General features: G+C 42.6%; 1 protein-coding gene across 1 annotated transcript in view; it reads left to right on the top strand.

Moving 5' to 3' along the window:
• The window catches only part of SGPP2 (sphingosine-1-phosphate phosphatase 2), a 123,012-nt gene that overhangs the window by 70,173 nt on the left and 38,014 nt on the right, over positions 1-14,825 (top strand). Inside the window, exons 3-4 of the mRNA XM_032637202.1 lie at positions 9,068-9,247; positions 12,261-12,350. Of these exons, the coding sequence (XP_032493093.1) occupies positions 9,068-9,247; positions 12,261-12,350 (270 nt within the window). The remainder of the gene's footprint in view (positions 1-9,067; positions 9,248-12,260; positions 12,351-14,825) is intronic.

Raw genomic sequence — 14,825 nt, 5'->3', positions numbered from 1 at the left:
CTTTGTGTGTGTGTGTGGCTGTGGCCTAGGCTGGCTGGCTGGCTGGGTTACCCACAAAGACCTGTGGCAGCACACTTGGAGATGGGAATAGTTTGTGGTTTTAATCAGATAAGAAAGTTGAACATGGCATGTGGCTAATGTCTATTGCATTTGTGCTTTCAGGGGTCTGTAAAAATAAAGGTTTTGATCTTTCAGTATTATTTTGCAGTTATATTTTTCTAGAGTCAGCAAGACTGACAACTAATATACTTAGATATGACCCAGCAATCCCACTACTGGGCATATACCCAGAAAAAAACATAATTCAAAAAGACACGTGCACCCCAATGTTCATTGCAGCACTATTTACGATGGCCATGTCATTCGAAGCAACCTAAATGCCTGTCGACAGATGAATGGATAAAGAAGACGTGGCATATATATACAGTGGAATATTACTCAGCCATAAAAAGGAACGAAATTGGGTCATTTGTAGAGATGTGGATGAACCTGGAGACTGTCATACAGAGTGAAATAAGTCAGAAAGAGAAAAACAAATATCGTATATTAACGCACATACGTGGAATCTAGAAAAATGGTACAGATGAACTGGTTTGCAGGGCAGAAATAGAGACACAGATGTAGAGAACAAACGTATGGACACCAATGGAAAGCGGGGGGTGGGGGTGGTGTGATGAATTGGGAGATTGGGATTGACATGTATACACTGATGTGTATAAAATAGATAACTAATAAGAACCTGCTGTATAAAAGTAAATAAAATTGAACAAATATATATTAGAAATGTGAGGGAGGATTCTAATAGTAAGTTTACTTAGCAGTGATTACATTGTTATCTGAAGCAAGGCTTATTTGTTTTTGCATGAAAAACTCCAATGGCACACAAGGCACCCACCCCAGCCCTCAGTTCTAACCCGCAGTGGATCCAGTATCCACAGTTCCTCATGTAACCTACATGCATTTACTTATAAATACATTTTAAAAATTACAGATGGGATCAAAATATACTCTTACTGCCTCTTGCTTTTTTCATTTAACAGTATATCTCACAATGTTTTATTAGCAGTTGCATAATTGAACTGGTGTCCTGTCGTGAACATTGAGAGTTGTTTCCAGGTTTTTGTGGTTGGTTAGCTGTCTGAAGGAAGGTGGGCTTCTGCATGATTTTAACTTCTGTATGCTCTACATTTCCTAAGACTGAAGACACCAGTTCCCTCAATGGGCATCATTTTGGATGTGACATCTATCCAGTGGTGAGTAAAGGACACTGGTCCCAGGCTTCTGCTGGACTGTTACTGGTGGAATGGTGTGGATAAGAATTTAGCAATTGTCTCATCAGATGTGACATCTTAATCTCTTAGCCCCAAGGGCAGCCAGGTGGCCTCTAGTGAGTGTTACATGGGTATAATGGGTTAGGATCACAGAATTTGGGTTCTTTAAAAATAGGTATCTGGTCTCAGTAATAATTGTCATGCCAGGTTGGGGGAGGGGGGGGCGTGGTGAAAAGACCATAGGATTTGGCCTCAGAGCGAAATTCAAGCCCAGCTTCTCTACACGCATTGTATTTTCTCTAGGAGGACGTTCACCTTCTTTAAGCCTCAATTTCCTCATCTGTAAAACAGGAAGGATGTGAATATTAATGTCTATGAAAATACACTTAAAAAGTCACTGCACAAATATTAGAGTTATTATTTAACCCAAGTCCTCCTTAATAACGAAAAGAAACCTCAACTGTTTTAAAGTAACTTTCCTAAAGATATACATGCATACACCTATGAATTAATTACTAATCTTTGTACCTTTAGTGTTTGTCTTCAAGAATTTCAGACTCAGATCTGAGCTTGAAAAAAATGGAGCATTAGAAAGAACAGGAAAATGTCACTTAATCATTTTATTTTTCTCACCTGCCATTTGTGCTTTCGTTATTGTATCTCCATTTTTACAGAACCTGGAATATGTCAAGACTGGTTTGCTGCAAGTCTTCCGTGATTTACGGTGTTTGCTCTGTAGTTTCTTTGTTTTGGTGTTTCAGGCGTAGAATGAAATTTTATTAGTTTGAAATTACACCTGCTTGTCCAAGTGACTCACCATCACGCCACCCTCTACAAACACACACAAACCCACATGACATGCACTATAGAAGGGCTGTGAATTTTAAAAAGTAAATAAAAATAATGCCACAAGTAGGAGAGGATATTCACCAATTGAAAACAACTTTTTACACTGGATGGTAAGCAGTAGTCTCTAGAATGTTCCCAAATAACCATAACAAAGACCTGCTTTTAATTCACTCCCTAAAGCCAAATAGGAGACCCCAGAGCAGTGCGTATTCTAGGGAGGAAAAAAAAGACTGAACACTGAATAAACAAAAACACACACAGGCTAATGCAGTCGGTCTTTTTTTTGTAAGACTGTTGATCTGAAAAGCCTCCAGAGATTAAAATTTCTCTTAAAATGAATCCCATACTCATGGGTTTGAGTAGGTAGATTTTCGGCAGCTTTCTCTGTGTCATGTGTGGTCGCCACCTCAGTGCCCTGTAGAACTGGGGTTTGGAGCAGAGGTGGGCAGGACTTTTGAAGAAAATATTAATAGAAGCCATAGCTGCTTCTATTGAATCAGTATTTGAAGGCATTGTTAATAGCACGTGGGAGCAAAAGACTTCAAGGGCACATAGAAGAGGTATTTCAGAACCCATCTTTATGTCTAGTTTATCTTTTTTTCAGTGGGCCACAATTAATATTAACCTTTTTAAAGAATATGATTCAGTGGTTTTAGTATATTCACAAAGTTGTGTAACCATCACCAGTGTCTACCTCCAGAACATTTTCATCTCCCTAAAAAGAAACCCCATATTTACTAGCACTCACTCCCCTTCCCCTACCCCCCCATCCCGCCCTAGACAACCACTAATCTACTTTCCATCTCTGTGGATTTGCCTGTTCCGAACACTTCATATAAATGGAATCATACAATGTTTGTCCATTTCTTGTTTGGCTTCTTTCGCTTAGCACACTATTTTCAAAGTTCATCCTTGTAGCATGTATCAGTACTTCGTTTTTTAGGGTCAAATAATATTTCATTGTAAGGATTTATACCCCATTTTGTTTATGCATTCATCAGTTGATGAACATTTGGGTTGTTTAAACTTTGGGCCTATTGTGAAGGATAATGTTAAGAATATTACATTCATGTACAAGTTTCTGTGAGGACATAATTTTTAGTGTTCTTGAGTATGTACCTAGGAGTGAGACAGTTTGGTGTCTGATCTTTCTTTATCCAAATTATCATGTTAGTAACCTGAGAAGAAGGGGAATGAGCTTCATTTGGACAGATTAAGAAATGGGATGGGTAGAGAAGCTGTGGTCTTTGGGTTACATCTCATTGTTCTCTAGAATGATGAAACTAATTCCTGACTTTTTAAAAACAAATCCATGGATAGACTATAAATCCCAGTGATTCACAGTGTTTCTGTCCCATGAGACCTGAGGAATACCTTACATCCCTGTTAGTTAATCGCTTGCACTGTGATTTCCCCATGGTGAAGTGGGCTGAGGGTGTAGCCAGAGAGGAGAAAGATGTTAGAGTTTATCATAATTTGTGTGTGTTTGGGGGATGGGGGGGCGGGTGTAATTTGAAAAGAGCCTCTCGGTGCTCCCTCCGTTTTGCAGAGGATTCAGCTTTTATTATAATAACAGTGGAGCCTTCACACGACGGGATGGGGATGCTTTGGGAGGAGGACAGAGGTGGGAGTGGGGGCAGGCAGCAGTCTCAGAGCGTAAACAATAAATGTATGGCTGTTCTCTAAAATCCCGTGGCTGCTTTACTATTAATGTTATTTCAAGGACCTTCTGTTTCCTAAACTATCTAGGTTTCATTTATCCGGGCGTGAAGACTAAATTCTGTTCATCTGAGCTGTGTTAGACATAGAACAATTGTCATTTTGGATTGTAATAACTAGGAAGGCCCACCACATTAAGAGAAAAAGCACAGTTTTCTCTGCTGGCCCCAAAGAGCCCAACCATCAAGGACAGATACCAGATTGGAAATTCTTCTAACTTGTGAAGACACATTTCATTTTGACAGAATTGGTTCTCTGGAAAAGCCTTTTGTCTGCTTGGGGTCAACAGTAGACAATCCAGAGAACTGGATTTTCTTTCCACCTATACATTAATTAGGGAAGAAGTAAGCAAGTAGGCTAATTCCTCATCATGAAACGCTCCGGGGCCCCAGCACCATGCAGGGGACCCAGCTAGGGTGCTGAGGCGTTAATGAGCTATAATTGCTTCCTGCCCTGCCTCCCCGTGGATTTTCACTTTTACACATAGGCCTTGGGGGCCTCAGCCCAAAGGAGCATGATGGATGATGGAACTTAATTTGGTCCCTTTGGGTAGAAGGGCCTTTCAACAATACAGAGCAAAGTCCTCCGTTGAGGGCAAGCCATACTGAGTTAATCATTATACTCTTTTACTGTGAACTAAATGGAGAAATAGTTCTCTTCTGCCATAGTACTCTTTTTAATTGACTTGACTTTTAGAGTAGTTTTAGGTTCACAGCAAAATTGAGCAGGAAGTATAGAGAGTTCCTGTATACCCCCTGCACCCACACATGCATCCCGTCCACCAGAGTGGGACATTTGTTACAACTGAGGATCCTACACTGGCACCCGACGGCCTTAGTTTACATTAGAGTTCACTCTTGGTGTTGTACATTCCATAGGTTTGGACAAATGTGTCATGATGTGTATTCGCCATTAGAGTATCATACAGAATAGTGTCAATGCCCTAAAAATTCTCTGTGTACCACTTACCCATGTCCCCAGCCCCCGGCAATCACTGATCTTTTAACCATCTCCATAGTTTGCTTTTATCAAAATGTCATAGAGATGAATTCATACAGTATGTAGCCTTTCCACATTGGTTTCTTTCACTTGGTAATATGTGTTTAAGATTCTTGCATGTCTTTTCATGGCTTGAAAGCTCATTTCTTTTAGTGCTATGAAGGTGACTGTCTGTGATCCAGGAAACAGGCGCTCGCTCACCAGGTACTGAATCTGCCAGTGCCTTGGTCTTGCACTGCATCTTCCGGAACTGAGAGAAATAACTTCCTGTTTATAAGCCACCCAGTCTGTGGTTGGTTGGTATAGCAGCCCAAGCTGGCTAAGACAACAACCTTTTTTTTTTTTTTTTTTTTTTTTTTTTTTTTTTTTTTGCGGTACGCGGGCCTCTCACTGTCGTGGCCTCTCCCATTGCGGAGCACAGGCTCCGGACGCGCAGGCTCAACGACCATGGCTCACGGGCCCAGCCGCTCCGCGGCATGTGGGATCTTCCCGGACCGGGGCACGAACCCGTGTCCCCGGCATCGGCAGGCGGACTCTCAATCACTGCTCCACCAGGGAAGCCCAAGACAACAACTTTTTAAGATGTGACTGACATGCAGTAAACTGTACGTACTCAGTTTTATTGAGGTATAATTCACATACGACTCAATTCATTCTTTTAAACCTTATGATTCAATAATTTTTAGTGTATTCACAAAGTTTACACATATTTAAAATGTACAACTTGGCACATTTTGATATAGGTACATACCCTAAAATTATCACCATAATTAAGACAGACATAATTAAAACATAGTTAAGACATAATTAAAACTTCATTACCCAGAAGTTTCCTCATGCCCATTTGTAATTTCTTTCCCTCCTTTCTGGCCACCACTGATCGGCTTTCTATCCTATAGAGTCATTTCTATTTCCAAGAATTTTATATAAACAAAATCATAGAGTGTGTACTTTTGTTTGTTTTTGGCCTGGCTTCTTCATTCAGCATAATTATTTTAAGATTCATCCACGCTGTAGCATGATATCTATAGTTTATTATTTTGTTTTTGCTGCGAAGTATTCAGTTGTATGATTATACCACAATTTGTTTATCTGTTCACCTGTTGATGGGAATTGCCGGTTTGAGGCCGTTACAAAGAAGCTGCCGTCAACGCTCATATACAAATCTTTGCGTGACTTACGCTTTCGCTCTTTGAGGGTAAATAGCTAGGATTCGCATGGCTGGGTCATGTGGAAATCATATGTTTTAACTTTTTAAGAAGCTGTCAAACTGCTTTTCCAAAGTGGTTGTATCATTTTGCACCTGCTCCAGTGCTGTAGGAGGGTTCCAGGTACTCCCCATATCCTCCCAACACCTGGTATGGTCAGTTCCTTTCATCTCAGCCATTCTAACTGATGTGTAATGGTGTGCCCCACAATGTAAACTCCGCTGGTCCTAACTGCCTCGGAGGTCCCTCTGCATACCACCCAACATCACTTCTCTAAGTCTTCTCTATTCTTGCGAAGTGGTTGCTTCTCTGTCCACCCCTGATCTTAAACAATCTTCTTTTAACATTCCACGTCAGTGCTCCCGGTGTCTTGGGTTGAACCAAAGTTTCTCTACATATATACATACCCATATAATTCTGTGGATAATGTTTTTCCAAAGCATATTTGCATTATGATGAGATCCTCTGTGTGACTGTTTTCCCCACTCAAGGTTGGAGACCTAATACAGGGCTGGGCACATCATAGGTTTGCTGTAATGAATGCAAACTGACAGAGACAGGACTTGTCACTCTGTGAGTGGTACTCTTTCCCTACAACCTGAAAAACATAGCTCCACTCTCTCTGGTTTGAAGAGCTCTGTAATTACAGTAATTGCTATTTGAAACTTACTGATCAGAAACAGTGTGCTGCTATGGGAACACTTTTAAATAAAATGAACAATTGTCCTCATTCTTAAAAACATCCTTCAGATATAGAAGGCAAAAGATAAATGAAGTCGAAGAAACTCATGGACTTCAAGGAAATTAAGTTTTGTCTGAATGAGGGTCACACAGTCTGTCTTCACTCTATGATTTTAACGTTTCCTGTCTGAAGATTCTGTGTATTTTTGAGTGAACTAGAGTTAGTCGTAATGCCTGTAATATTCTTTTTGATGTTGATGAGTGGGGAAGGGGCAGGGTTGAGAAACATTTATGTCCTAGCATCTTCTGAGAAATTCTTAGTAGTCAACATCTGCAAGTTTTCCAGCTCCCCAGAAAATAGTCGGTCTGATGTGGTTTTTATAGGTTCACAGGAGGGAGAGGCAGAAACATAAAAGAGTAAGCTGGTTTCCAAAACAGTAGTTTCTGGTAATAAGGGGATGGTAAAGAGGTTAAGTTTCAAAGTCTGATTAGAAATCGCAGCTATGGAATTTGGAGTGATTGTCACTGAGGCTTTAAAGCCTGTGGATTTGGCCTGCTGTGCACAGACAGTGGTTCTTGATTTTTTAACCCAGAGCAAAGTGGCAGCAGAGCACAAAAACATATGCAGCGTCTTCTGGGGGATACTGAGTGTGCTGGGATAATGTTCAGAATTCACCGGCAACTAGATGAGTTAAATGAAAGCACCACAATGTGGGAAACTCTAAAGCAATCTGGCTGACTAATCAGAAGTATTTTGAAATAGTCCTTCATAGCGGGTTTTGTTCCAAAGCCAAGTAACTCCATCCATCACAAGCTAAATAAAGCCCTAGTAAGATCAATGCGATCATGGTAAGATGAGGAGGTTTATAATTAAAGCCCATGACAAAGTGACCTGTGCAAGGATACAGTGTGAAGCCGGCCGTGCTTCTCAAATTCTCATGTGTGCGTGAACCGCCCGGGAGTCTTGAGAAAATGAGGGTTCCAGGTCCGTAGGTACAGGCTGGGGCCTGAGATTCTGCATCTTAAAACAGCACTCATGTGCTGTGGATGCTGCCTCTCCTCAGACCACACTTTGGGTTGCAAATGCAGAGACTTAAGTGAGTGGGTTGCTTCTCCCTCTTCTTTATCATCACGGAAATGTCCTGTGAAGCTCTCTGACAAAGTAAATAAGTCTATTGTTAACAGTCCTATTCATCTCAGGAGGGTATGGAAATCAATTCTGATATCTGTGTTGTACTTCAAGGGAAAAAGAGAAAGGGATTTTTTCATTAATGGCATCATGGAAAAAAAAAATTCAATTGAAAAACTTCCAGATTGAGCTGTGTTGATTTTAGGGTTGAAAATAGTCACGCCGTTTATTTGTATGACGCTCTCGAGTACTGAAAGAAGTTAAACTCTATCCAGTATGTTGCCTGCATACATCAGGAGTAACAGTGGCATTCAAAAAATTTTAAGCCAGAAGTTGCTTTTTTGGTTAAAACTTGAAAAGAAGGGCTGTCTGATTGAGTATTAGATTCTTAGTCCAGGACCATCCCGAAGGTATTACCATGGTAGTTTAAGGCACGTATTTTTTGAAGCCAGACTCTCTGGATTTGAATCCATTGTCTTGCCACTTACTAACTGTGTACAACGGTTTACCCCTCTGTAAAATGGGTCTGCATTCTACAGGTACTATTGGATTAAGTGAGTTAATATTTGTAAAGTTTTCGACCAGTGCTTAGCACACATACCAGCTATACAAATGTTGAATATATGACCAAAATAAGTAAGACATGTGTTAGTGTCATATCTTAGTTGCCCAGTGACCCTCTGGAATCCAGAAGGGCTGTTTCTCTTTTTTGTTTAGAAATTTATTTATGTATGTATTTATTTATTTATTTGCTGTATTGGGTCTTTGTTGCCGTGCCCGGACCTTCCCTGGTTGCAGAGAGCAAGGGCTTCCCTTTGTTGTGGTGCGTGGGCCTCTCATGGTGGCTTCTCTTGTTGCGGAGCACGGGCTCCAGGCACGTGGGCTTCAGTAGTTGTGGCACGCAAGCTCAGTAGTTGTGGCACACAGGCTTAGTTGCTCCACAGCATGTGGGATCATCCCGGACCAGGGATCATACCCGTGTCCCCTGCATTGGCAGGCGGATTCTTAACCACTGCGCCACCAGGGAAGTCCCGGCCTGTTTCTCTTCTTAACAACTAAAATGTCTTCCTACAAGACTTCCCCATAGGCCGCTGGGCCAGAGAGAAAGGTGATTTCAGCCAACCAACAGGAAACCTCAAAATAAATTCATAGAACCTAGGAGTTTATTTTGCTCATTTGGTTAGACTTACCTCCATCCTTTGGTTTGGCAGTTGGTGATGTATATTGGCCAGGTGGCCAAGGATGTCTTGAAGTGGCCCCGCCCCTTCTCCCCTCCTGTTGTGAAACTGGAGAAGAGAGTGATTGCTGAGTATGGGATGCCGTCCACCCACGCCATGGCAGCCACCGCCATCTCCTTCACCCTCCTTCTCTCTACCACGGACAGATACCAGGTAAGGCGCAGACTCCACTTCCTCCCGTGTAACACCATCCGTACGATGAGGCAGCAAAGAGTTTCCCTTCAGGATTTTCTTTTTTTGAAGGACTTTGAAGTTTATGAAATAAAGATGGGGAACAAAAATTTACTGAGCAGTGACAAGTTTTTTATAAATGAAGTGACCATATGATTTAGTGCCCAAAGCAGGTTGTGCCCAAGAGTGAAAGTGGACACCATTAATAATGACAACAGGGGCTTCCCTGGTGGCGCAGTGGTTGAGACTCCGCCTGCCGATGCAGGGGACATGGGTTCGAGCCCTGGTCTGGGAGGATCCCGCATGCCACAGAGCGGCTGGGCCCGTGAGCCACAACTACTGAGCCTGCGCGTCTGGAGCCTGTGCTCCGCAACGAGAGAGGCCACGATAGTGAGAGGCCCGCGCACCACGATGAAGAGTGGCCCTGGCTCGCCTCAACTAGAGAAAGCCCTCGCATAGAAACAAAGTCCCAACACAGCAAAAATAAATTAATTAATTAAAAAAAATAATAATGACCACAAACATAACCAGGGTGTGTGGCATCCCGCTTCTGAAAGCATTTTCACCCTGAGCTGCCCAACCAGATGGCACTGAATAGGTGCTCTCATCCTCTGTTTGCAAGAGACTCGAGGCGTTTATGATCCTAGTGAATGATCCTCCAGGGCTGAGATGATTTCACCAAATCCTCCAGCTACATGTCCCAGGGCCCAGGGTGAAATAGTCTGTTCCCAAATTAGCCCCCAAAGATGTCTCTGCCTTTTTTGGGGGCTCACCCGTTAGAAATAATCATTCCATATTTTCTAGAAAGCTGTCTAAATGACAGGTGATTAATAACTGTTGAAAATAGAAGAATTTCACTTAATATCTGCTTAAATGCCAGTTATAGTAAGACCTTTCAAAAGCTATACTATTACTGCAATGAAGATTTATTTTTCCTTTCTGAGAACTCTTGCTCTAATTTTGTGCTTAATTTCAGAAATTTTACCTTTTACCCGTTGGAAAATTTAGATTTCATTAACTCTAGCAGCCTTGTATGTAAATGACAGTATTGCTTCTCCTGCCCCTCTAGACCAGAAACCCAGGGATGTTCCATGTTCCAGGTTGTACAAAAATGGGGTGTCAGCCTGATGTGATTGGAAGAGGATAAGATTAGTGTCAGGTCCTGGCTGTACCTGGTCTGCTACCTGGTCACCTGGGGTCAGATCTCAGTTTCCTAAATGGGAAAAGGACAAGTGTATAGTATATCCAACTAGGTATAATCTTTTTTTGTAACTTAAATGTCATGCCAGGATCAAACAATGTCTGAGCTCCCCAGTACTATCGGAATTAATTGAATGCAGACTTCTGAGCTATGGCATATCCCGTGCCGTCTGCCCCAGAAGGACATAGTGGGCCCAACACTGACCCCCATCGGGCTGCTGTCAGCATCAAGAGAAGCCTGTGAACATGCTTCTCTTAGGAAAAAAATCAACAAGTGGCGCTGACTGCAGGGAAGCAACAACAATCATTTATATGCTCATTTTAAGGCCACCTGGATCTTCTTAAAAATGTCTTTACAGCTTACGTGATGAAACGATTTTCTTTTCCTTTTTATTTTCTTGGCCACCCCGCTCGGCATGCGGGATGTTAATTCCCCAACCAGGGATCAAACCTGTGCCCCCTGCAGTGGAAGTGCAGAGTCTTAATCACTGGACCGCCAGGGAAGTCCCACAATAGTTTTCTTAAGGCCTGAGTTGTTATGCACTTCTTTCCTATTTAATTTTTTAATAATAAATGTATTCAGCTTGTGGGGTTATTTACTCATGAGTAGCTCTAAAAATGGGTTTATTTATATAAATATGTGTTCAGGAGGATACTAACCTCTAAATTCTGAATGCATGAACTCATTAATTTTCAACACTTTTTCGATTAAAATCAGAGACCCAGTTAATGATAAATCTTAAGAAAAGATGCACAACCCCGTGTTATTATACTCAGATGTTGCATTGGAAAGAACATGCTGGGCTTGTACTCGGAAGATGTGGCTTCTGGTTCAGACTGTGTCGCTACTGGCTGTGTGACCTTGGACAAGTCATTGTACCTCTCTGAGCCCCAGCTCCTGTGGTGAGGGGTGATTGATGGGCAAGCATCTTTGTGCTAAAGTTCAATACTAATGCAACTTATTATCAAGGTTAAGGGTTTCCTCATCTGTGGACTGGGGCTAGCAATAGAACCTATTTCATACGGTTGTGTGAAGATACATGAGATAGTGACCATAAAGCACTTCACATAATATAGACAGTTCTCTATCGTCTTTATCCTTATTACCACAGAAGACCACAGACATCAGTAGTTGAAGCAACTGGATTATAGCTCTGTGTCTAGCTCACAAGCAGGATATTTGTGTGTTCTTTATATGACTCGTCATTAGCCAGATTCCTCCAGCTGTTTTCATTACTCACGAGCAAATGTCAAGATTCAGTGAAGTCTGGACTCTTGCCTTGACATCTGTACAGAAATATGCCCAGTCTTAACATGGGGCCATTGTTCCCAGGCTCCCTCAAGAAGCTGGTTGTTGCCAAGCTTTATCATCACAGCACATGATGGGGAAGTAGCTAGTTGGACTTCCAAATTACAGCACTGTCTATCTACCTTGCCTCTTGGAAATACTGTATATTTCATAAGTTTTAATCTAAAAATAGGTAGAAATAAAAAATTATTTATTCCATTATAACTTGTAGCACAATAGCTAAGGTCAAGTTTTCTACTGTGTCTTATTTGCATGTCAATATGTTGTGAAACTTCCTTCCAGAACTGTATTCCTAGGCATCTTCCCCTTCTCTTTCCTTAGTTTTCCCATTTTTCAAGTGATTTTAGATCATCAGACTGCTGGTCTAGGGAATATGAGATTGAGACTAGGAGTTAGGGGATCAGAAATCCTATTCCTTTCCACAGCATCAAATTGTATGTGTCTGAACCTGACCTAATGTCCTTGTTTTCTCTTCTCCCCCTGCAGTATCCCTTTGTTTTGGGACTGATGACGGCTGTGGCGTTTTCCACGTTGGTGAGTCTCAGCAGACTTTACACTGGGATGCACACAGTCCTGGTAAGCCTTTGTGGGCAGGTCTTGGGGTGATTATCTGAATAGGAGTGTGGTTAGTATGTGTTTATTAAGTTATTTGCTATATGTAATTACGTTTCCCATCGGGCCAATGAATTAAGGAATTATTATCTTCTGGCACATGTATAATAATAGTAATGAATCATAAAATGATATGAAGGAGGCTGAACTGGGCTAGACCCTCATGACTTGGAAGCTAGAATGGTAACAAAGATTCAGGTAGTTTGATTACATGCCGGTTTACCGATGATGCAACAAGAGGTGCAGAAAAACACCCAGGGTCAGGGATGTGAGTGATGGATGAAGTCCTCCACTTGGTCCTCGAAGATGTGGGTGTGAGATTTGGGGGTCTCAGCTGCCCTTGCAGGGTAGGAGTCCCACCAGGTCCAAAGAGCCCAAATCATGAGCTCGCTTCCTTCCATGCTGGCTTTGCGTTGAAAGAGCTGTCCATGTTTTTACCGTATTAGGCATTTTTTTCAGGGCTTCCGTAGTTAGCACAGTTAAAATTACTCAGTTCTATTTCCTGGTGTTCCAGCCAGCTACCCTGGAGTTGCAGAGCATAATGCTGGCCACGGTTTAACTATTTATCATCATAATTGCTACAAGAAAGTTTTCTTTAAAAAGGACTAGGCCCTTGCTTATTGTGTTACTCTGCATGTGAAGCTGAAAAATTATGTTAGCAAAAGACCTCAGAGGGGGCTTCCCTGGTGGCGCAGTGGTTGAGAGTCCGCCTGCCGATGCAGGGGACACGGGTTCGTGCCCCGGTCCGGGAAGATCCCACATGCCGCGGAGCGGCTGGGCCCGTGAGCCATGGCCGCTGAGCCAGCGCGTCCGGAGCCTGTGTTCCGCAACGGGAGAGGCCACAACAGTGAGAGGCCCGCGTACCGCAAAAAAAAAAAAAAAAAGACCTCAGAGGGAAAGGCCGGCCTTCACTGGCCCTCTCGTATCTCTTCCTGGTACCTGATGTTGGTCATCCTGGGAAAGGTGGCGGGGGGGTGTGGAACGGCAGAAGCCGCAGAGGTGAACGGATTTAGGGAGAGAGTTTGTCAAAATGGGCAGAAGAAGAGAACAGGGAGGAAGTAAACCCGGAGAAAGACGTTTGTGGCTGCATGAGATGCAGAGAGCAACGTAATGCTTTCCTCTTAAGAAAAAAACAAATGATAACTCCAAGGAAAGCGGGGACGTGAGTGGAGTCAGGGCTGGACCCAGGGTGAGGCAAGTCAGGCAGGAAATTGAAGGGGTGCCAAACAACTCCAGAATCAAAAGAAATGATTTTCATGCGATACTTAAAAAATCAAAATCAATGCAGAAACTTTCTGCAAAATATCCCAATCTGAAATAAAGTCCTGCATTTGTGTGACCTTGCTGGTTTTGCCCTACCCTGATCCTGGAGTGCTGCACGGTGCAAGGGGGCCCAGATTTTGAAAATACGACGGGAGCAATTAGGGGTCAGCCTTATTATCTACCTACCAAGACACGTCCCTGCTGTTCCCGTCCCATTGCACAGTGTGTCTCATGGCTTCTAAGACTTAAGGGGAAAGGGGAGAAGAGCATTCTCAATTTGCTACACCACTGCTCCTCATTATAAAGAGGGTCTCTCCAAATACGTCCACAGACTTAAATATGGAATGAAGCAGAACCCTCTCGGGTGTTTGAGTATTTCTTTTATCTGGGGCTACTTTTTAATTTCCATTGGTTTTAATAAAAAGCGATCTTAGGAACTCAGGTTAAAATTAAAACCAAAGTAAACATGAGAATGTGGAGCTGCAGACATGAATAGAGGGCACAGAAAACCCACCTCAATAAAAATCCAGCTACGTGTCTGTCTTTAGTTTTAAAAGTGGGTTAGGGGGTAGGGAAGCACAAATTTGTGGGGAAGATCGTTTAGACCTCTCTTTGAGATCTAAGGAATGGGTCCCACCACTCATTTTGGAGCATCCGTTCCAGAAAAAACTGGAACAAGGGGCAGTAGCAACTATTCCTCCCACCCCCATCCTGCTCCACCATTGCCGTGCAGGACTCCTTCACACGTATAATTTTGTCTCCTAAAGACCTGAGACCCTCAACTTCCCTGATGGTCTAGTGGTTAAGACTCCACGCTTCCAAAGCGGGGGTGTGGGTTCGATCCCTGGTCGGGGAACTAAGATCCCACGTGCTGCACAGTATGGCGAAAAAATTAAACGAATTAAAAAAAAAAAAAAAGATCTGACACCCTGACTCAGGCCCAGGTCTGAGTCAGGCTCCACAGCCACAGACATGGCCCAGGGTAGAATGGTACATAATTTCTAGTAGCAAAGGGGAATGGTTAGTTTTAATAGAAAGATGGAGTTGAATTATGGACTGGTTGTCTTTATTTAGCAGCAACTTAATAAGCTTCTGCAGGGTGACAGGCTTGGAGCTAGATCTAGAAGATACTGAGGTAAACAAAACCTACCTCACCTTCCCAGGTGTCCGAATCTA

The sequence above is a fragment of the Phocoena sinus genome, chromosome 7, assembly GCF_008692025.1.
Source record: "Phocoena sinus isolate mPhoSin1 chromosome 7, mPhoSin1.pri, whole genome shotgun sequence".
In the NCBI taxonomy this organism is placed as follows: Eukaryota; Metazoa; Chordata; class Mammalia; order Artiodactyla; family Phocoenidae; genus Phocoena; species Phocoena sinus.
This window is presented reverse-complemented; position numbering and strand designations above follow the sequence as displayed.